Below are 24,677 nucleotides of genomic sequence, written 5' to 3'. Positions count from 1 at the left end.
CTCTCTTTTTACACTGGGACCTGAGAAATGTTTTACCAATGTCTGTGGTTTAAAATCTGAGTTTAGATGGCTACCCAGTAACTCTATCTTGCTAACTGGGTGTTATCTTCTAGGCCACCATATCTTTTTCAAGGAATATGGCTCTATTCTCCTTGTTTGGATTATTTTGAATTATATTGGCTTATGATTAGGCACAAAACATTCTTTAAAATCCTACGTATCATACATACTTTGTTGACCAAAACACACCAAAATTTTTTTAATATTAAGAGAGAACTTTGGATTACTCAGATTCTCTTTCCTTGCTAATATTTTGGCTATTTAAACTGTCAGATTCTCAGAGAAGAATATTAATATTCCACACTGTTTGCAGATCCATAAACGTGTGCTTATATTTCTAAGAGTTCTTGATTTATGCATTTTTCTGCTGTGATATGAGACAAATTTTGGCCTCTTGATCTAGGACTGTGTTAAGGCTCCTAGCATCAGGAGTTTTGACTTAAATCTTCTATTGTTTCAGATTTAGGAAGTTGCTCATTGTGTTATTTGGTCATATTTTGTTGAGAATTGTGGCATTTAGCATTATAAAGTAACCTTAATTATGTAATTTTATGCTTTTATGGCCTGTATTCACCCACATTTTATATCAGGATTGCAAACCATGGTATCTCATTGCATTTGCTAAAAATGCTTTGCTCATTCCTTTATCATTAGCCTTTATGAATTACTTTGTTTTATGTATGTTTCTTTTACAAATACCACTTGATCATGGTATATGATCCTTTTAATGTGTTGGTGGATTCTGTTTGCTAGTGTTTTTTGAGGATTTTTGCATCTGTATTCATCAGTGATATTGACCTGTAATTTTCTTTTTTTGTAGTATCTTTGTCTGGTTTTGGTATTAGGGTGATTGTGGCCTCGTAGAATGAGTTTGGGAGTGTTCCTTCCTCCACAATTTTTTGGAAGAGTTTGAGAAGGATGGGTGTTAGCTCTTCTCTAAATGTTTGATAGAATTCACCTGTGAAGCCCTCTGGTCCTGGACTTTGGTTTGTTGGAAGATTTTTAATCACAGTTTCAATTTCATTACTTGAGATTGGCCTGTTCATATTTTCTAGTTCTTCCTGGTTCCGTCTTGGAAGGTTATACCTTTCTAAGAATTTGTCCATTTCTTCCAGGTTGTCCATTTTATTGGCATAGAGTTGCTTGTAGTAGTCTCTTAGGATGCTTTGTATTTCTGCAGTGTCAGTTGTAACTTCTCCTTTTTCATTTCCAATTTTATTGATTTGAGTCCTCTCCCTCTTTTTCTTGATGAGTCTGGCTAATGGTTTATAAATTTTATTTATCTTCTCAAAGAACCAGCTTTTAGTTTTATTGATCTTTGCTATTGTTTTCTTTGTTTCCATTTCAGTTATTTCTGCTGTGATCTTTATGATTTCTTTCCTTCTACTAACTTTGGGTTTTGTTTGTTCTTCTTTCTCTAGTTCCTTTAGATGTAAAGTTAGATTATTTATTTGAGACTTTTCTTGTTTCTTGAGGTACGCTTGTATAGCCATAAACTTCCCTCTTAGAACTGCTTTTGCTGCATCCCATAGGTTTTGGATCGTCATGTTTTCACTGTCATTTGTCTCTAGGTATTTTTTGATTTCCTCTTTTATTTCTTCAGTGATCTCTTGGTTATTTAGTCACATAGTGTTTAGCCTCCATGTGTTTGTGTTATTTATGTTTTTCTCCATGTAATTCATTTCTAATCTCATAGCATTGTGGTCAGAAAAGGTGCTTGATATGATTTCAATTTTCTTAAATTTACTGAGGCTTGATTTGTGACCCAAGATGTGATCTATCCTGGAAAATGTTCTGTGCGCACTTGAGAAGAAAGTGTAATCTGCTGTTTTTGGATGGGATGTCCTACAAATATAATTAAATCTGTCTGGTCTGTTGTGTCATTTAAAGCTTCTGTTTCGTATTTATTTTCATTTTGGATTATCTGTCCATTGGTGTAAGTGAGGTGTTAAAGTCCCCCACTATTATTGTGTTACTGTCGATTTCCTCTTTTAGAGCTGTTAGCAGTTGCCTTATGTATTGAGGTGCTCCTATGTTGGGTGCATATATATTTATAATTGTTGTATCTTCTTCTTGGATTGTTCCCTTGATCATTATGTAGTGTCCTTCTTTGTTTCTTGTAACATTCTTTATTTTAAAGTCTATTTTATCTGATATGAGTATTGCTACTCCAGCTTTCTTTTGATTTCCATTTGCATGGAATATCTTTTTCCATCCCCTCACTTTCAGTCTGTATGTGTCCCTAGGTCTGGAGTGTGTCTCTTGTAGACAGCATATATATGGGTCTTGTTTTTGTATCCATTCAGCAAGCCTGTGTCTTTTGGTTGGAGCATTTAATCCATTCACGTTTAAGGTAATTATTGATATGTATGTTCCTATGACCATTTTCTTAATTTTTTCGGGTTTGTTTTTGTAGATCCTTTTCTTCTCTTGTGTTTCCCACTTAGAGAAATTCCTTTAGCATGTGTTGTAGAGCTGGTTTGGTGGTGCTGAATTCTCTTAGCTTTTGCTTGTCTGTAAAGCTTTTGATTTCTCCATCGAATCTGAATGAGATCCATGCTGGGTAGAGTAATCTTGGTTGTAGGTTCTTCCCTTTCATCACTTAAGTATATCACGCCACTCCCTTCTGACTTGTAGAGTTTCTGCTGAGAAATCAGCTGTTAACCTTATGGGAGTTCCCTTGTATGTTATTTTTCATTTTACCTTTGCTGCTTTCAATAATTTTTCTTTGTCTTTAATTTTTGCCAGTTTGATTACTATGTGTCTCGGCGTGTTTCTCCTTGGGTTTCTTCCTGTATGGGACTCACTGTGCTTCCTGGACTTGGGTGGCTCTTTCCTTTCCCATGTTAGGGAAGTTTTCGACTATAATCTCTTCAAATATTTTCTCAGGTCCTTTCTCTCTCTCTTCTCCTTCTGTGACCCCTATAATGCGAATGTTGTTGCGTTTAATGTTGTCCCAGAGGTCTCTCAGGCTGTCTTCATTGCTTTTCATTCTTTTTTCTTTATTTTGTTCCACAGCAGTGAATTCCACCATTCTGTCTTCCCGGTCACTTATCCGTTCTTCTGCCTCAGTTATTCTGCTATTGATTATTTCTAGTGTAGTTTTCATTTCAGTTATTGTATTGTGCATCTCTGTTTGTTTGTTCTTCAATTCTTCTAGATCTTTGTTAAACTTTCTTGCATCATCTCAATCTTTGCCTCCATTGTTTTTCTGAGGTCATGGATCATCTTCACTATCATTATTCTGAATTCTTTTTTTGGAAGGTTGCCTATCTCCACTTCATTTAGTTGTTTTTTCTGGGGTTTTATCTTGTTCCTTCATCTGGTACATAGCCCTCTGCCTTTTCATCTTGTCTTTATTTCTGTGAATGTGGTTTTTGTTCCACAGGCTGCAGGACTGTAGTTCTTCTTGCTTCTGCTGTCTGCCCTTGGACTTTTCATTGTGGTGGCTTCTCCTGTTGCGGAGCACAGGCTCTAGGCACACAGGCTTCAGTAGTTGTGGCATGCGGGCTCAGTAGTTGTGGCTCATGGGCTCTAGAGCGCAGACTCAGTAGTTGTGGCACACGGGTTTAGTTGCTCCGTGGCATGTGGGATCTTCCCAGACCAGAGCTTGAAACCATGTCCCCTGCATTGGCAGGTGGATTCTTAACCACTGCGCCACCAGGAAAGCCCCTGCTTTGCCTTTTAAAAACTGTCTCCTGGCAGCAAACTGGAGAAATTATGGGGCTTACTTTTTTGTTTCCTTTTTCTCAAGGAATTGCCCTATGCTGCCAGTTGTTCATTGTCTGAAAATAACCATCATCAACTGTGGATGAAATACAGTTCCTCCTGGAAATGCAGATGGAGAACTTTAATACTTTTGTTTCAATTACTGATTTTGCAATCAGAAGATGATGCAATGATCACCTCCAATTGTTGCAGTTGGGTTTCTTACTTTTTCTTTCTCTCCTTTTCATTATCACAATATAATCATGAATCTATATTAATTCAGTATTTCACTATCAATCATAGTCAATTTTTGATCATTGTTTTTTTTTTTCCCAAATTTTCTCAATATAAACCTCCTCAAGTTGTTTTCTGTGTTCTTTAGATGTGACCCCACTAACCTCTGAGAGCTTCCTTGCTTCATGGCATAACAAAAAACCTAATATCAGAGTTCTCAGCTATTTCAGTTTTCTTCTCAATAAATTTGTTTGACTTTGGTCTGGGTTTTTGTTTGTTTGTTTGTTTTCTTTTTTTGTGAATATTCATTTGTTTTGTTTTTTCCTGGATCCATGTAATTGTATGTTTGAGATGAGAGAGGAGTTTGGATAGATTATTAGCTTTCTTAATTTTTCTTTTACTGTGGTGTAGTCTGGTGTAGTTTGTTTAATAAATGACACATATTTTGGTCTAACTTTTGACATCTGATTTAGGCTCCTTAGCCAATTCTTCTTGTCCTGGCTGTTACTGTTTTTACTTATATGTAAATTGAACTTTGTGCTATTATATTTCTCCTGGTTATTCTGAGGGTATATACTATGGAAGGTTTATTTGTGCTCTGAATGTTTTGAATGAATTTTGGAGGATTATAAGTTGGAAGATTGGATGTTAGAACTTAGGTGACTACCACTATTCTCTAAGGACTGAATTTCTGTTTTTGTCAACTCTTTGGAATTATATTCCAGGATTTTGTTGCTGTTGTTGTTACTGTTTAATTTTCTTCTATGTTGCATTAATGCAAAATGCACAGCAGTTTGTCTTCAAAGCATTTTTTTTACCACTTCTTATGCTAGTTGAAATATCATATATCACCCACCTCCTAATGTTATATATTTATATGTGTTTTAGGTTAAATATATTTAATCAAAATTTTGCTTTCTGCCAAGAAATTTTCATTTATTTTTATTACATTGTTTTTATTTTATTCAACAGACCAATATCACATATTATTATCACATATGTTAATAGTCTGTTGGCAACCATATATTTAAAATATATGAAACCTAATTAATAAACTGTATACCAATAGTGGTTAATAGAGCAGACTCTGTAATAATTCTAAGATTTAGAAGCTGGAATCATCCCTTATGAAGATGAGAAAGCCTTGTTTTCCATAAGTTTTAAAATTGGTCTAATAGTAGTATTAATGTGTTAGCATTGGTATGAAGGTTCAGTGAGCTATCCATGCAAAATGTATTGCCCAGCACTATCTCTATATATAATTATGTACATTTGAACTTTGCAAATTCAGTTTGCATCTCATAATTTACATTTTCTTTTTGTCTCAAAAAAATAGAATTAGGATGGAATTCTTCTTGACTTAGCATTTATATTGAACTCAAAACATTCAACTTTCCAAGCATCCAGAGGCATAACCATATAAAGTGTTACATATTTGTTAAATCTTATTTTCTTGAAAAAAAATTGCTGTTTATGCTTTTGTGTCCAGGAAATAAAATGTGTTTTATTTTCCAACAGACAATAAAGAATTTTGAAAATTAAAAGTAACTTTAAAAAATATTACTAAATATATGTGCTTTTAAAAATATGGAAAGTTTAGAAAAATAAAACAAGATTGAAAATTCCTGATTGTTCTGCTACATTGAGATAATGTCTATTAACAGCTTATAGATTGTTTCCAATTTGTTTTACAAACATCACTGCTTTGCAATACCATAGCTAAACTTTTGCTCACAAATACATTTTTTTTGGTCTTTGAACAGATTTTTAGAAATATAATTGCTGAGTTAAAGGGAATAAATGTATTTCATACTATTGCCAAGTCTTCCCAAATTGACATTTAGAAATATTGTGTCACTTGTATATGATTAGATTCTAATCCTTTGTCATTTCAAAATTCAGATAAAAATCTTTTTTGTTGTTATACCCATTTTATTACTTAACCTGTCTCATAAACTCCTTTGTATATCATCAAATATGCATTTAGGGCAACATTGTCAATGGCTTCAGTCTAATAACACTACAAATTATTCAAACATCTTCTACTGTTGTCAATTTAAAATATTTTCACTTGTTGATTTTCAAACAAATTTGTGATGAAAACACCTTCATGCGTATGCTGAAATAACTTCTGATGACAAATCGTGAGAAAAATCCATGGGCAATGTGGAGTCGTGGTTCTAAGAGCTAAGTGCCTGGGACATTCTCTCCTGGACCTGAATCCAGCACCTTCTAAAATATAGAGGGCAGCACCAGGGTTCTGGGACCGGCCACTGAATATAAACAGATAAGCCCCTCACCAGACCCTACTCCAAAACGGTCCCTCTCAGATGACCCTGAGACTTCTGCCTTAAGCATCTAGACTCACAAGCATTTGTACTAACAGATCTCAGCTGCATCCAGAATCTGCACCCAGTAGGTATCCCCTCCAGCTCCTTGGGGTCTGGAGGCCCTACCAGAACATCATTCTCTTGAAATTAGCCACCCAGATGGAGAGTCCATAGCTTTAATCCTGCTTCTTATCCTTCCTAGGCATCCTTAGATTACAACTTCAGTGAACGTGAAGGGGCACCTTAGCCTGCACCCAAATCCAGATAAAAAATCTTTTACAAACAGAATATTTTATCTGTAGAATCAGGACCAGGTTACAGTATGGTACAGAATATAGAACCAGACAACAGAATTTCACTTATAATATTTTGGTTCAAAAGTGCTATGTATGTATTTTCTTATTGAAAAAGGTTATAAATGATGACTCTATAAATACATTTTTGACCCATAAATGCAAATTAGAAAGTGACCCTATTCTAGAATTGGCATCACGAACCAAAAGAAGAGATGATTCAATGTATGGTCTGGTATACAGTATTAATATTTACCATTACCCAGTTCTTCTATATTTCTGTGTACATAAGAGAGTATGCTTGCCCACACCCTTGAAATTAGGAGTGGTAGTATGAATAGTAGTTATGCCAATGCACTGTGAGCAGATCATCAGTTCTCCGTATAGAAAAGATAAAATAAATTATTCCACTATATCATAAAAGACACAAAGATAAATTACAGGTATACTAAAAAAAAAATCTATCTATGCAAAACAAAAAAATCCCAGAAGAAAATAAATGAGACTGCCCATATGACATCAAGATAGGGAAGGATTTTTTTAAAGCGTTATACAAAAAAAGTCCACATCCATGAAATAAATTTGACATAAAAACCACTACACTGCAAACATCATACCAAAAAGGAGAAAATACAAAAACTGCTTGGGAAAGATATTTAGATATTTTCAACGTGAGCAAAGATTAGTATATATATGTGCATCCCTACACATATATTTAAAACTCCTAAAAATTAACAAGAAAAAATAACCCTAGAGAAAAATATGGCCAAAGGAAATGGGCATTAATTCTTATAACATTCCTTTCTCCCAATTCCTAATATTCTTTCCTATAATTTACAAGGATCCATAAATTCTTTCTTGCATTAACTCATTGAAGAGCCATCATTAGTTGGCTATTTCTTAGACATTGTTGTAAGGGTTTGGGGTGCAGGCCTTTTCACCTCCTGAAGTTCTTTAGGCCCATAAATACTTCATCCTAAAGCTGAGCCCAGGGAGACTTAGTACATAACAAGGCACGATTTCCAGATTATAGTTGATTTTTGACAAAATATGATTCCACTGGTCTTTTGATCATCCCAGATATTTATATTTTAAAAAAAATGGTAATCTAGATGAATTTGTAATTCATTTACAAATCACAAAATGATGGAGCAGATCACAAAATGTAGAAGAGTGAAATGGAAAATCATTAGGCCTCCAGTAATCTTGCTGACTCCACTTTTGCCTTTTTGTAGTCCATAAATCATTATAAACTTCCAGACTTCTAGGTAGTAGATCAAGCAAGGCAATGTCGGTATGCCACTCCAGGATTTACTTTGATTTAGCAAGAATTACTGGAAAAATAAAGCAATTATAACTCAAATATATGTGTGGACTCACCCCCAAAACTTTCACTTCCTTTGTCACTTCTCTTTCTTTCACCCAGATTTTCTCCCCATCACTCTTTTCAGTGCACCTACTCTGAGATCAGTATTAGGCCCATACTTCTAGTTTCTTTCATTTTCATTACATTATAATATGAGGAGGTAGATGTTACCTTAATGTTTGCTTTTCTCTTTAATTTTTATTCTTTCTCATCAAAGAAGTATTATTTTCTTACATTATTGTTACCAATGTTTATTTGTTCAGAAATAACTGTGCTTTTCATTTTTACTTACTTTACATCAATATAAACCACTGCATTATCCTTCTGTTAATGTATTAATAGCCTGTGCCAAATTTATTATGAAATTGGAAACAATTTTGGTTCCAAGATTTGAATACTGAGATTTTATAAAGGCCTGGATTTGACTGATACGATGAAGAAATATTTGCATACAAAATTAATTGTTAATAATTTTGTGCCTCTTTTCTACAGGAGAGAATGTTTAAATTTCACCAAGTGAAACATATTTTTGATACACTAGATAAAATGCGATGCCTGCGAAAACGTTCTACGGTCTCATTCTTGGGAGTTCTTGTCATTTTCCTTCTGTTTATGAACTTGTACATTGAAGATAGCTATGTTATGGTAAGTCTTGGAGGTTGATTATTTTTTGTTCAGAATAAAGCCTAAGTTGAACCAGACAGTCCACTTGTAACCTAACTTCAGTCCCAGGCTATTGAAATAGCCTTAGTTTAAGTAAAATTATAACATGTATATTTCCTATCTAGCTGCTTTTTATATTAATTATATATTACCAACATTATAATTGTTTTGGTTTATGTTGCAATGTTTTCTTTAATGCCATATATATATATATATGTGTGTGTATATATATATGTGTGTGTGTGTATATATATATATGTAGTGGTTCAAATATGTATCTCTAATTCCAAATAAGTTAGCTATCATCCCTATCTGAATTAATACTGCATAAAATCATTGTAATTTGTGAGCTTTAATTTGAAATACAGTTGACTGTTTAACAATGTGGGTTTTAAGGGCACTGACTCTCCAGGCACTCAGAAAAATCTGGGTGTAACTTTACAGTCGGCTCTCCATATCCACACTTCTGCATCAGCAGATTCAGCCAACCTCAGGTCATGTAGTGTATTACGTATTTACTGGAAAAAAATCCACTTATAAGTGGAACTGCGCAGTTAAAACCTGTGTTGTTCAAGGGTCTGCTGTAAATAGAATAAACAAAATTTGCTTAAAGGTGTTACTCCTTACTTTCTCTACTTTTCTATATTATCAAAAATTTTTAAATCTCATTGTCTAATTAGTGATACTAATTGTGCTATTTTGTTAAGAAGGAACATTTTATTACAATGTGTGACATCTCATTTGGATTTGGAATAACACTAAATGACCACCACGTTATACATTTATGGTCACTGAAAAGTAATATAGATCCTTAAGAACTAAAGATAATATTATGTGAAAGCTATTCAATAGTTTAAAAATGGTAAAATTAGTAGATAATTTATGAATGAATTTTAAGTGAATTATGAAAGTATGCAAAAGGACACATTCTGACTAATTGTGAGAACTCAAATTGTTTCTATTATTCATTTTTGTTATAATTATATAATTTCATGTCTGATGAGAGTAATATGAAAGTAATATGGAGAGTAATTCACTTTTTCTATCTGAATTGAGCTTAAGATATCTGGGAAAATTCTAATCTTTATGCAATTATTCCTGTTCACATATTTCAGAAAATCAAAGCCTTTGGACAGATAGAGGACCTGAAAATACATTCTATCATACAAGCATGCTAAAAGTTTCAATTAATTTCTTAGCTAGAGAGAATCTGACAATAACTACAAAGAGCATTTCCTAGTAAAATGTTTTATTAATTGAACATGATTTGGTAACTACCTACTATTTGCCAGATACTATTCTAAACATATCCTATGAGCCAACCACATGATCTAAGTTTGTGCAGATCCTCTTAGGAAGTCTTCTGTAAAGCATCTTGCTTCCGTTAGCATTGTTCTTTGATGGCAAAATTCTGTCAGATTCCTAGATCTTGACTCTGCCTAAGCCTTTACTTTCAAGTATAGCTCTTAATCTTGTGGACTCTTCATTCTATCATCCTTAGTCAATTCATAATACTGAAGTTAGCACAGTTAATAGAATTTGACTAGGCATGATTTAGGTAAACATAGCAAACTGGAGAAACTTACTAATGATATGCATTTTAGATTTTTTTAAACTGGTTATTAGGTTTATGAAATTTAAGGACAGTAGAGCAAGGCCCAGGTGATCCAGCTATTTTTCTTTTTTATAAATTTATTTATTTATTTTTGGCTGAGTTGGCTCTTCGTTTCTGTGCTAGGGCTTTCTCTAGTTGCGGCAAGCGGGGGGCCGCTCTTCATCGCGGTGCGCGGGCCTCTCACTATCGCGGCCTCTCTTGTTGCGGAGCACAGGCTCCAGACGCGCAGGCTCAGTAGTTGTGGCTCACGGGCCCAGTTGCTCCGCGGCATGTGGGATCTTCCCAGACCAGGGCTCGAACCCGTGTCCCGTGCATTGGCAAGCAGATTCTCAACCACTGTGCCACCAGGGAAGCCCGATCCAGCTATTTTTTAATTAATAGAATTAAAGATCATAGAGGAGCTCTTGATTAATGATTTAATTTTGTGATAAAAATTTATTTCTTGCATCTGTATGTACTGGTAGAAGTATATCACATCTTGTAAATCAAAAACATGGTATTGGCAGGATGCTTGTTGTATTCAATAATGATGCATATAAGACACTTTCAAGTGAAATTTCAATATTTAACTTTAAGTAGACAAAAGAGTATTGTATGCAGCAAACATCCTTATGCCTTTTTGGAATAGAACAGCTTCAAATTCACTATAAAATGTGTAAGAATTAATAGAGTGTATATCCATAAGAAAGTCAAACACTATTGTTCTCTTTATGCATTTCTATCTAAACATAGGTCCTAGCCACCTAATTAAAAAGTGTGATTTAATGAAGTAGCTCTTACTAAAGAGTACTTTCTCAATGAAAATTTTCTTGCTACATTAGCCATATATCTAGTCAAATTTGCAAATCATCCCAGGTTCAGAGAAGAGATTGTTTGCTTCTTAGCTTTAAAAATTGAAATTATTTTTAAATACTTATATTAAGTCAGAAAAAGTGAGTTAAAAGGGTTTTTAAATACAAGCATACCCCCATATTGACAATTCAATGACAATATTTTTATTAGTTTAATTTTTCACTGTTTACTAGATGATGTTTTTTACCTAAATTGCATTTTGAGCTAAATTTTATCCCAAGGCTTAATATATATAAATATTTGAAATATTCATTAAATCATTTGTGTAAAATTAAAATTGTTCTTCTAAAAATGTTTAATAACCATGGAAAACTGGCCTCCTACTAGGATATAACGCAGTTTCTTTTTAATACTTCTCCCTTTTCAACCCTTTTATCTGTGCTTGTTCAGTTTTCCTAAAATTATCTGACTTGATTCTCTTTCTTGACTCCAAAATATCACAATGCATGCAATTTTCTAAGCAGAGACATTAGCAGGTTGTTCTTCTTCTGTTTTTCTTTCTTTTTTTTTTTTTTTTGCGGTACGCGGGCCTCTCACTGTTGTGGCCTCTCCCTTTGCGGAGCACAGGCTCCGGACACGCAGGCTCAGCGGCCATGGCTCACGGGCCTAGCCGCTCTGCGGCATGTGGGATCTTCCCGGACCGGGGCACGAACCTGTGTCCCCTGCATTGGCAGGCGGACTCTCAACCACTGCGCCACCAGGGAAGCCCCTTTTTCTGTTTTTCTTAAATCAGGGGGAAATAATAGTTATAATTCAGAGAAATTAGATAAACAATTACAGTATTAAGGTCTCTCGAGTTATTTAGCACATCTATTCTACTCTTCTTGCTAGAAAATCTATCAGTGGCCCCCAAATCTGGGCATGTAACAGTTTAGTGTATTGCTTACATGTTAGGGGCATATGTGCCTTTCAGTGGGAAAGAAAGCCAAGTTCAGTGTAAGAGACAAATAGTATTACAAGGCAAACTAAGTAGAAGAGACACTGCACATCCAATCAACTTCGCCTCTCGGCTGTGAGCATCTTCAAAGTAGCCACCAGGGTATATATTTAGTCTGTAGCTAGTCCATTGAATTGCCTTCCTATCCAGAAAATGATTGTCATAAAGTTTTGTCTTATTACTGAGAAATACACTACAGCATAGTAGCTACAGAAAGAAGGTATCCAGGGAGAGCCCGGCTGTTCAGATAGATGCTTCTGGAAAGAAGCCAACAAGACAGACTCAGGTGAAAGTTGCATGATTTATTTATGCTGAAAAGTGTAAAGAAACCTGTTCTTGAGAATTTAATTAAGTGCTTTCATGTAAGTTTCATTTCATTTTATATTCTGTTATGTCCTTGAAACAGGATGAATGTACTCTGTCTTATCACAGAAAAAGTCTGGATTTTTACGTGTTCACGATATAATTCTTAAAGAGATATTCAGTATCCTGTTAGAATGTGATATCACATAAGACCAGAATGGTAAAATCAATTCAGTGTTGTGACTACTGTGATTTTTATAGATATTTCTTCTATACCCTATTGACTGTGTACACCATTACATTACTATTAAAGTAGCTGATGCAGAACTGAGTCTCTGGTTACCTTTTAGAAATCCTAAACTTGTTCATTTTAAAACTTGCGTGATGTTTTTTAGGTTTTCAGAAATACAAAGATGAAAATACTTACGTGCAATGAATTTAAAATAATCAGAATTCAATGGATATTCAATGAGTACATTTATAAGAAAACTAGCCTCCGAAGTTTAATATCATGTATTTTGAAACTCTATAATTTTACAGATGGCAAATACATTATAAATCAGACTAAAGTATTTTTTCTTTGTCTAAATCATCAAGTCAATTTAAAATATAGAAATACAGTATTAAAGAGCAACTATAGGGTCATAAACATAATTGAATATACAGAAGAGATATTCAGAATGAATCTTCATTTATCAAGGACCAGGTTGATAGCTCTTCCCAGTCAGGGTTCACTACTCTCAATTTTTATTCTAAGACAATTTCAGCCCTGCCATAGATTTAAAAGTTTGAGGTAGTCAACTTTTCCATTTATATTTAAATTTGACACAAAGTAGTGAATGTTCCAGTTGAGGTAAAGTTTGTATTTGAATCCTTTCTAATATTTTAGAACAAGGTTTAATTGATTAAAGTTTTATTGACCACAGCCAAAAACATGAGGACCAAGTTTATTTAATGCATTCACTTTCTCTGTAGTTTTAATGGCATGCCCATGCCTGACCTGCCATTCTTATACTGAACAGTAGAAATATCCATATAACTCACACAGCACAATAGACACTTTGCCAAAAAAGAAACGTTTCTTCCTAATTAGTTGCCCTAATATTCTACCAGTGGTACTAAACCATATACAAAAGCCAAGCAAGTCATTTTGCTAGTAATGTATAACCAATAGAGGCTTGATCAATGGTGATTAGATAATCAAAATCTACAACTGAACTTATATTAAAGAGAGATAAAACAAAGCAATTACTGATTGACAGGATATTTTTAAAGCTGAATATGAACGTTTTCTTGAATATAAACCATCCTGAAGATTGAATGACATAATTCCAGTATCAGATCGATAATGAGGGTCTTAAATAAAAAAGGGCCAAACTTCACCTCCGTCGGAATACTCCCCCTCCCCCTCTACACCCACAAGAAAACATCATGGAAAAGACTAGTATAAGGTCTAGACATTTCCTTGAAGACTTTGTACAAATGTATCCTAATTGAGTTATCTTGAAGACATTTGAAAAAAATACTACCATGTCACAAGGACCATGTCTGTCCATTCTCAACAGCCTTCAATTATAGTGGCCACATAAGTGACTGACTAAAATTTTTTGATTAATAATTTATCCAGACTCCAACTGTTATGTTCACTGCTGCATCCTCCTAATCATTCCTAAAATTTCAAAATCATAGAAATAATGTGTGGTCTTTTATTTGAAAGGGCTTGAAGAAGAGTAAATAGTTTAATATGACTGAAATATGGGGAATCTAGTGAAAATTAGCTTTACATGAAACTGTAAAAGAGATTACTCTCAAGTTTTAAGATCCTTAAATTATTGTAAAGAATTTGAATTTTAACATGAAGGCAGTGAGAGTTTCAAATAGAGATTTTTTTTATTATTATCAAGAGAATGTTTTATTATTATCAAGAGAATGCCACTATTGATGTATGCTGTAGAAAAGCAATTGTAAGCATAGTATAAAAAGTGGAATATAACTGGAACAGAGACTCTAGGTAGGAATTCAGGGTAAAGATAATTATCTACAGCTTGTGGTGCCAGTAACTGAGATTTATATAATACCCATATTATGTATCAGACCCATATATTTATTGTGTAAGGAGAAAGTTTATTTAATCCATGACCATCTATTATTTATTTGTTTTCTCTGCCTTCTTCTTGGCATTCAGGAAGGAGACAAACAACTTGTAAGGGAAACATCTACACATCAACTGAATCCAGAACGCTATGTGCATACTTTCAAAGATTTATCTAATTTTTCAGGAGCCATCAATGTCACCTATCGCTTCTTAGCTGTCATGCCTTTACAAAGAAAGCGTAAGTATCCTTAGACTTTTAAAATCAAGAACAATAAAATATTTAGTTTTAAAATGATAACTTTCTTCATTTGTATAACAATAAAAGTTTATGGGTTTTACTAATATAAAATATTCTTTGGGAAATAGTTCAGTGTTTCTTCACAAATTGCAATTATTCACCGATCCAATTCCATTAATAACAACAAAAAAATTAAATGCCTAATTGTGACATGAACTTTTTAACAGTTTGCTATAGTACCATGTAGAGAGACTAGGAAAAATCAATTAACTTAACATTTTTAAAGTTAGCTTTTAAAAATAATTATGCCTGGGCTACCCTGGTGGCGCAGTGGTTGAGAGTCCGCCTGCTGATGCAGGGGACACGGGTTCGTGCCCCGATCCAGGAAGATCCCACATGCCGCGGAGCGGCTAGGCCCGTGAGCCATGGCCGCTGAGCCTGCACGTCCGGAGCCTGTGCTCTACAACGGGAGAGGCCACAACAGTGAGAGGCCCGTGTACCGCCAAAGAAACCCAAATTATTCCCATAGTAATACAGTTTCAAACATTGGTTTGTTTTTTATTACATGCCACCAGCTTGAAGTAGTGAAAGTCATTATATTTGTTTCCTAAGATACCGTAACAAATATCACAAACTAGGTGGTTTAAAACAACAGAAATTTATTCTCTCATGTTTCTGGAAGCCAGAAGTCTGAAACCAAGGTGCTGGCAGCACCACATTCCGTGTAGGGGGGAATCCTTCCTTGCCTCTTTCAGTTTCTGGTCGCTCTTGGCATTCCTTAGTTTGTGGCAACAAAACTGCAATCACTGCCACTATCTTCACATGGCCTTCGTCCCTTTGTCTCTCTTGTCTCTCTGTGTCCTCTCTTATTTTTATAAGGACACTAGTCATTGAATTTAGGGCGTAATCTGAATCCGATATGATTTCATCTCGAGATCCTCAACTAATTACATCTTCAAAGACTATTTCCAAATAAGGTCACAGTCTGAAGTTCCAAGTAGACATGAAATTTTGGAGGAAACTATTCAATCCACTATAGACACTTTGGATCCAAGAAGTAACATACTACATTTCATGGATTTCAAGACATTATAGATTACAGAAAGTAGCATGATCTAATTGATGTACCACTAAGAAAGTATAAGCATTATCAGTTTTAAGTTGTAAGATGCCATCAGTTGTGATATACAACCTGATTTTAAAATATATCTGTGTGAAAAATATGAGTTTTAGAATACGTGATACACCATGATATCATGAACTTCTTAGTAGATCGTGTGGAGACCACAAAAATTGAGTTCCCTGTTAAGAAGTGTTTATGCAAATGAGTTTGTGATCAGCAGGTTGAGGAAATTGTAACAATTCAGCTTTCTTTAGATCTTTCTTTCTTCCATTTCAAATGTCTACTGCTCTCACACACTACTTACTAGGTATTACACCTTGCACGAGTTTCCTCATCTCACTGTGACTTAGTTTCCTTATCTATAAAACAGGAATGTTGATAAGTGCAAAGCTATCTCAAAAGACTGTTTTGAATATTCAAGATGCATATTACATGTAAAATACTCAGACTTCTCCCTTTTATGTAGAAAGTATTCTATAAGTATTGGCTGTTATTGAGTATTAATGAGGGCTGGTGTCTTGAGTTAAATTGTAACAGATAACATGTTAGCTTTTCAGTAGAAGACAGGATCGTAAGCCCAGGTATTTCAATGAAACATGTAAATTTCTACCTCTCTAATAGACTAGTAAAAAAGATTTTTCTTGGAAGGGGCTTTTTCAGTATCACGCAAATCAAATCATGTAGGTATCTGTCTTGAAACAGTGATCTTGGTGAATATAAACATTTCCCTATTTTCCAAATGGTGGCTCTGAAATTTTATTCAGTTCTGAGTCATGGTGAGAATGAGAGCTTTAAAAAGTGAAAACATTTTAATTAGAAGACATCTAACGCTTCTCAGAGGTGAACTGCCATTTCACAGGGTTTTATTTTATTCTCTAAAAATATCTAATTTCTAATTTTAGGTTTCAAATATCTGAATAAAAATTTCACCAGACAAAATTACTACAAAATGTGTTTTACAATAAAGAAATCAGTTGAAATATCTGTTAAGGTCTTTGTTAAGGTCTTTGGTCCATTAACAGATATTTTATCAAAGAATATACACAGATGTCAGAAAAACATATTCAAAAATGTTCCACATCATGTATCATCAGGGAAGTACAAATTAAAACAATCAGATAGCACTAAACACCTTTTAGAATGAACAAAGTGCAAAACATTGATAACACCAAATGCTGGCAAGGATGTGGAGCAACATGAAATCTCCCCTGTTGTTGGTGGGAATGCAAAATGGTACAGCCCCTTTGGAAGAGAGTTTGGCAGTTTCTTCCAAAACTAGACATACCCTTATGACATGATCTAGCAAGCACATCCCTTGTTATTTACCCAAAGGAGTTGAAAACTTATGTCACACAAAAACCTGCACATGGATGTTTATAGCAGTTTTATTCACAATTGTAAAAACTTGGAAGCAGCCAAGATGTCCTTCAGTAGATAAATGGATAAGAAAGCTGTGGTACATCCAGACAATGTCTGGTAGGAGCACAACCACGCCTGATGGTTCCGTCTTATAGTTGATGACAAAACCCATTAAAACCGAGATGGAAAATCTAGACACCTATAGTTACAGGATGAGAGTGAACCTGGTGAGTTCTATAGTAAATTGGAGAAAACATGGCCTGTCTTGAGGATATAACTTTACCTGGCCCAAGATAAATGTTGCTTTCTATATTGAAGACACAGTGTTACCAGATATTTTGAATTTTTAGTAAAAGTTGGCCTTAAGGATTATTTTTTAAAATATCCTAAAGCTTTAAGTGTTGGCAGCTAAAAAAAAAAGAAATCAGTAATATTTATGTCTTAGAACAATACATCATACGTTTAAGCAATAATGCAGGTTTTCAAAAATAGCTTATGATATTGTTTTCATTCTAATTAACATACTAGATAAATTTCAAAATAAAATTGTGAAGTCCAGTTATGAATTATTCTGGTACAAGATAATCACAGTGATTAAAGAAAGATGCAAATATATGGCATGTTTTCTATGAAAAACTTAAAGGTGATTAAAAGAATGAGTGACCCTTAATTTTCTTTTTCATCATTTGAAACTAGTTTGTCATTCTTAACTGGATGAATTCCTATCTCATTTTGCAGGTTTTTTTTTTTTTTTTGAAGAAAAACAGTGTCAATGTTATTTAAATAAAATATAAGAATATTAAGCTGCAGAACACTTTAAACCATATATCTTATTTCATAAACAAATGTTTAAGCAATAGAGCTCATACATCATTTTGCTTAAGGTGCAGTTTTTCCATGGAAAATATCAATTATATATAAAGTACTATAACCTTTATATATTTAGCATAAGTCTTTAATGACAAAATGTTCTATATATAATCATTCACTTAGATTTACTTAATAGAGTAGCAGGCTTAAAGAGAAAAGAAATTTTATCTTTTTTTATGTTATTCAAAACCTAATTTCAGGGCTTCCCTGGTGGCGCAGTGGTTGAGAGTCCTCCTGCTGATGCAGGGGACACGGGTTCGTGCCCTGGTCCGGGAAGATCCCATGTGCCGCGGAGCGGCTGGGCCCGTGAGCCATGGCCGCTGGGCCTGCGCGTCTGGAGCCTGTGCTCCGCAACGGGAGAGACTACAGCAGTGAAAGGCGCGCATACCGCAAAAAAAAAAAAAAAAAGAAAAAAGAAAAAAAAAAACCTAATTTCACATTTAATTTGTCTTCCTTCTGAATTCTTTTGTTCAGGGTTTCTTACAATTGGACTTTCATCAGTGAGACGAAAAAAAGGAAATTATTTACTTGAGACAATCAAGTCAATTTTTGAGCAATCCAGCTACGAAGAGTTGAAGGAAATTTCAGTGGTGGTTCATCTAGCTGACTTTAATTCATCCTGGCGTGAGGTCATGTTACAGGATATTACACAGAAATTTGCCCACCATATTATTGCAGGAAGATTAATGGTTATACATGCTCCAGAGGAATATTACCCAATCCTGAGTGGCCTTAAAAGAAATTACAATGATCCAGAAGACAGAGTGAGATTTCGTTCCAAGCAAAATGTAGATTATGCTTTTTTGCTTAATTTTTGTGCCAATATTTCAGACTATTATGTAATGCTTGAAGATGATGTTCGCTGTTCAAAAAATTTCTTTACTGCCATCAAGAAAGTCATTACATCCCTAGTAGGAACTTACTGGGTAACCCTTGAATTCTCTAAGCTTGGCTATATTGGAAAACTTTATCATTCTCATGATCTCCCACGTTTGGCGCACTTTTTATTAATGTTTTATCAAGAAATGCCTTGTGATTGGCTACTAACTCATTTCCGCGGTCTATTGGCTCAGAAAAATGTGATTCGTTTTAAACCATCTCTCTTTCAGCACATGGGTTATTACTCATCATATAAAGGAACCGAGAATAAGCTGAAGGATGATGATTTTGAAGAGGAGCCGTTTGATATCCCAGATAACCCTCCTGCAAGTCTATATACCAACATGAGTGTTTTTGAAAATTATGATGCAAGCAAGGCTTATAGTAGTGTTGATGAATACTTTTGGGGAAAATCACCGTCAACAGGAGATGTCTTTGTAATTATATTTGAAAATCCAATTGTAATCAAAAGAATTAAAGTGAATACTGGAACAGAAGATCGACAAAATGACATTTTGCATCATGGAGCCCTAGATGTTGGGGGAGATATTAGATATTTTAAACAAAATAGACAATGTGTTACTTACATAAGACTAGGGGAATTCAAAAATGGAAACTTTGAAGTATCTGATGTAAATCAAAAAATTCCATTTGATATACATTGTATGAGGATATATGTTACCAAAACACAAAAGGAATGGCTGATTATTAGGAGTATTAGCATATGGACTTCTTAGCCAATTAAATCAATATGTCCAGTTACTGAAGCAGGTCTTCCTGTTTCCTTTTTGGCTACCTTCCTCTTTTGCTCCCTTTATCCTCTGGAGGGAAAACAATGGATCAGATGTTCAAAAACTAATTTTGGCAGTTTTGATTTACACATAGTCAGCATACTTTTACTCTAATACACACATTTAACTTCTGAAGTTGAGTATCAGTTCACAGTTAATGCTACTTTTGTTTATATTTTAATGTTATCATATTACTTTCAAAATTTCATCTGAATGTCAAAAAGTGACATGAAGGATTTCAAATGAGAAAACGTAGTTTGTTGGATGGTGAATCTTGAAAACTAGTTGCCACTGTATGCACTTAGTTAAGAAGTGACTTCATTATATCATCAGATAATTTTATTAAGCATCTCTGTGACTATGCAGTTGGTTAGAATGATAATTTTTTTTTCTTGTAAACTTAGGTTTCCATAGACTTCTGTACATCTACAATGAATACCTCCTTATAGAAGTGATGTCTTTACAACAGAATTTTGTGTGTAGGTGGGGTGATGGAAAGAAAAAAAAAAGACTTAAAAAATATCTTCCCCTGACTATATAAAAGGGGACATTGTTCAATGTATAAAAACTTGAACACCTATTGTCAATAAATTTTCTGTGGGAAGCAGTCTTTTTCTAGTTTCCCTTTTGCAAAGAAGAAGTTATGCTCAATATTTTCAGGTTCCATTGGGTACCTGCATTTAATAGAAGAAATTAAAGAAGGCTTATAGTTATTCCATTCTTAATGAACATTTTCAGTATATGCAGAAAATTTTTGAAATTGATTTTATATGTTTTGTATTAAAATTCATATGATTGAAACCATTGTGATTTATCATATACTTTTTTGGAGTTCAAATGGACATCTTATGAAGGACAGAAGTAAGAAACAGAAATCAGTCACTTCTACACACAGAGCTAGTTGACAGCAAAGCTGGAATGAGAGATCGGATGTTCTGATATCCAGACAATGTTCTTTCCCTTATGTAGAGATTAGTCTTCACATAATTTATGCTTTTGGTTCTCTGGTACGTGAGTCTCAGGTAATAAGTTATTCTATCGGAAATAGCTTGTATAATTCTTCTGTAAGTCATGTTATCATTCTGTAAAATAATCCTAAAGTGTGATAAATGATGCTCTTGTGGTATATGCACCCAAATGGTAAGCAAACTTGTCAAAATTTTACCGTGAGGGACTTGACAATAGTATCCATACCATGGGTCCATTAAAGCAATTCAGGACACCTTAGTGCATCCTAAAATCATTGTTTTTTCAGAATGTCCTGAGCTTGTCTCATCCTTTTATTTTTTGACAAACAGCAAAGGTGAAGGGGTTTATTATGAAGAGAAATAAAGAGTACTTCATGGATGTTTATGGAAAGACTCAAATATACTATTATATAGACAAATATATACATATATATATACAGAGAGAGAGAGAGAGAGAGAGAGAGAGCGCGCACAAGAGAGAGAGATATTAGACTTGGGATAATGAGAAGGAATAGGAATTCCTCTTGTTCTTGCTTCCACCCTGAAACAAAATCCTTAGGACTCACTGGTATGATACAGTCCAAAAAAAGAATGGAAAGTATTTTATTAATTCTATTCAAATCAATTAAATTAGAAACTCAGACTTAAAAATTGGGAAATATTTTCTTTTATTGATACAATAGCTACTGTGTATTTTCTTTGCACCCAGTTGCTATAGTGTTAGAGAAAACAATGAACCTATAAGTATTAATATTCTGTGGCACATCTAAGTCTTAAAGTCCAAAGAAAAGATGAATACTGCCACTAAACTAAACTAATGGTAATAACTTTTGCTTTCATTTGGAGGATGTTTGCCAGACACTTAAAAATATTCTGTTTTGGGCTTCCCTGGTGGTGCAGTGGTTGAGAGTCTGCCTGCTGATGCAGGGGACACGGGTTCGTGCCCCGGTCCGGGAAGATCCCACATGCCGCGGAGTGGCTAGGCCCGTGAGCCATGGCCACTGAGCCTGTGTGTCCGGAGCCTGTGCTCCGCAACGGGAGAGGCCACAACAGTGAGAGGCCCGCGTACCGCAAAAAAAATATTCTGTTTTCTTGGCTTTTCTCACCCTCTTTTATTAACTGGCTAATCATATATATAGTATTCTATGCATACCTCAGAAATCAGAAAAAACTTTTCTGCACTTTCAATGATAAAAGGTACACAATAAAGACATATAATACCAAGACCTAGGTAGACTCCATGAGGTGAGTTGTAAGCTTTTACATATTCTTCTGGGAACGTTTCCATAGACCAGCCATTGACATCGACTTCTGGAAAATGCTTCAAGAAAGATTACTTAAGATAACAGTGAAATTGGATGTTTGCTGGAGAATTGCAAATGCTAATGTGAACCAAAGGGATCACATTTCATCTTAAATTTGATCTTTTCATTACTAAAACTGGGTTTGAGCTGATCAATCAACTAAGACTGTCTCTATGTTTTCTTTACAGGTTGACTGTGGGTCAACTTTCTAAGAAAAGACTTTGACAAAGAAAGCTTCTCCATTATGGATCAGGGGGACAAATAACCTTTCTCTTTAAAAAAAAAAACCTGACCAAACATTCTTTATCTTTACATGGTTCAATGCTGTATATCCTATATTTTAAAATTCTGATAAGGCTCTAATAATCTTGTCTCAGAAACACAAAGCAAAAAAGACAGGTTTAATTATATTCTGTTATTAAGAATTATGTGAGATCTCTGTCTTTGCAATAATTTAAAAAATACATATATTAAATTCTTTGTTACGAGTACCCATTGAAAAAGACTGGAATGTGACATGAATAGCTGAGTTATTTAATTTCTATGAAAATAAGACGCTGACAGATTTCAAGCACAAAATATGGTATGACCGTAAATAACTTCTCTATTTTTATACTTTAAACTGACTGAAAGATTACTTACACTTAAAATTCTTCTTAAGGGAGCCTTTTCAGCATTTATGGACATCAAAGAAAAGCATCTTGGAAAAGCACAATACAAATTTGGAAAATAAACATTTTCGGAAAATACACATTTTAGCGGCAATAACAAGTGTGGATATAAAACAAGTACATAAAACTTGTTAATGCAAGCACTTTTACATTCTCATTGAAACACTATAACCTTGTGCAATTTATAAAGTATTTTCCAGTTATAAAAATATAATCTAGAAACCAATGTGTCATTTAGAACTATTTCTGTCATACAGCTACACTCATGACATTGGAACATTCCATTTCTTACTGAGCCAGTATTCTTGGGGAATTTTTATAAAGCTATCATAGAAAAACTGGCTGTACAATAATGGTGTATAAATGAAACAAACATATATGAAATATATGATATGGCAGAGAAAGCACTCGCTCTTCTAGATGTCCGTACGGCACATTTCACTCAATATTTGCCAGTTTGCAGCATGTCCTTTAGAACATTGCTCCCAGGATTAACACTGAAAACACTGCTCTCAATCTCCTCTAGCAGTTGAAGATGAAAATGTAATTCTCTTCTTTGGCCTCGTCAATATATCCATTAACGCAACACATTTTTTATCACCATACTACTGACTAATAGAGCCCACACTCAAACTTTATATTACATGATCTACTGATAAAACATGATTTGCCATTTTGTACATGTTCAATTGATTCTTTGAAGATTTCTTCTAAAGTTTAATATTAATTTCAAAAGAATTTCATTTTGTTTCTTCTGACCCACAATCCCACACTTTCCAGTTCTTGATTCTGTCATTCAGTGTCTTAACATAGCCTCCCAAATTTGTGTTACCATAATTTAATATGTATGTCTTTTGTCTTCATAGGAGATACAATGGAAGAGTCATGCAGACCTGAGTTTGAAACCCAGATCTACAGTAACTAGTCTCTAGATGTGATCAAAGTTATTTAATCTCTTTGAAACTCAGTTCACTTATCTGTGAAATTGGAATAATTTTACCTTGAAGGATGTTAGAGCTGGAAATCAGATAACATAAACTCATCAAGAAACTTATGTTTCCTTTTTAGCCATGCTATACATATGTAAAAGGATATGGCCCTTCAAAACACTACCAGAGACCTTCATCCTGATCAATAGGAATCATAAACTTGACTACACATTAAATATGTTATCCACCCTCCTTTTTATATTATGACCAAAAGAATGTCATGTAGAATTATGTAAATGCCTTCCTAAAATCAAGATATATTTCTGTCATTCTAATCTATTACTTTAGAAATCTTATTCAAAATTTGTAACATTTGTTCCTAATGTTCCCATTGTAAATATTAATGACCATTTTTTTAAGAAATCTAAATTCATTTACTTTGGAAAATAAAGAAAAAGAAAGGCTTTTTGTAATTTCTAAAATTTTACTTAGAATCTTTATTAAGCTCATAGAGCTGTGGTTTTCAAAAAAAATTTTTTTAATGTTGACTTCCTGTTCTCTGGTATCTTTCCCATTACTGGCAAAAGTGACCAGTGCAATGATATAAGTGACCCAATCCATGATGTTCAAACTTGGAAATAAGCAGTTTATCCCTTTGACTACCTTGAGTTTCAGTGTTTGTATTTCTACTGCTTTGAATTTCTTCTCTATTCATTTCAGAATTATTCTTGTTAGGAGGGAAAAGGCTGTAATGCAACGTGATTTGATTAGTTCTTACTTTTTGATTTTCCTTTGCTTTTTTTTTAATATAAATTCATTTATTTATTTTTGGCTGCGTTGGATCTTTGTTGCTGCATGCGGGCTTTCTCTAGTTGCAGTGAGTGGGGGCTACTCTTTGTTGTGGTACGCGGGCTTCTCATTGCAGTGGCTTCTCTTGTTGCAGAGCACGGGCTCTAGGTGTGCGGGCTTCAGTAGTTGTGGCACGTGGGCTTAGTAGTTGGGCTGTAGAGCATGGGCTCTAGAGCGCAGGCTCAGCAGTTGTGGTGCACGGGCTTAGTTGCTCCACGGCATGTGGGATCTTCCCAGACC

The 24,677-nt window shown here is 34.4% G+C and overlaps 1 protein-coding gene across 1 annotated transcript; it reads left to right on the top strand.

Moving 5' to 3' along the window:
- Window positions 1-8,489: 8,489 nt before the first annotated feature.
- Window positions 8,490-19,662, top strand: MGAT4C (MGAT4 family member C; the record flags this gene model as incomplete). The annotated part of the gene is made up of 3 exons (XM_082665794.1): window positions 8,490-8,636; window positions 14,547-14,694; window positions 18,521-19,662. 3 exons carry the CDS (start codon window positions 8,490-8,492, stop codon window positions 19,660-19,662), a joined length of 1,437 nt encoding a protein of 478 aa, XP_082521920.1.
- Between the last annotated feature and the right edge of the window lie 5,015 nt (window positions 19,663-24,677).

The sequence above is a fragment of the Grampus griseus genome (assembly GCF_964374135.1).
Source record: "Grampus griseus genome assembly, chromosome: 11".
Taxonomy (NCBI): Eukaryota; Metazoa; Chordata; class Mammalia; order Artiodactyla; family Delphinidae; genus Grampus; species Grampus griseus.
The sequence above is the reverse complement of the archived record's forward strand: the minus strand, read 5'-3'. Positions and strand labels throughout refer to the sequence as shown.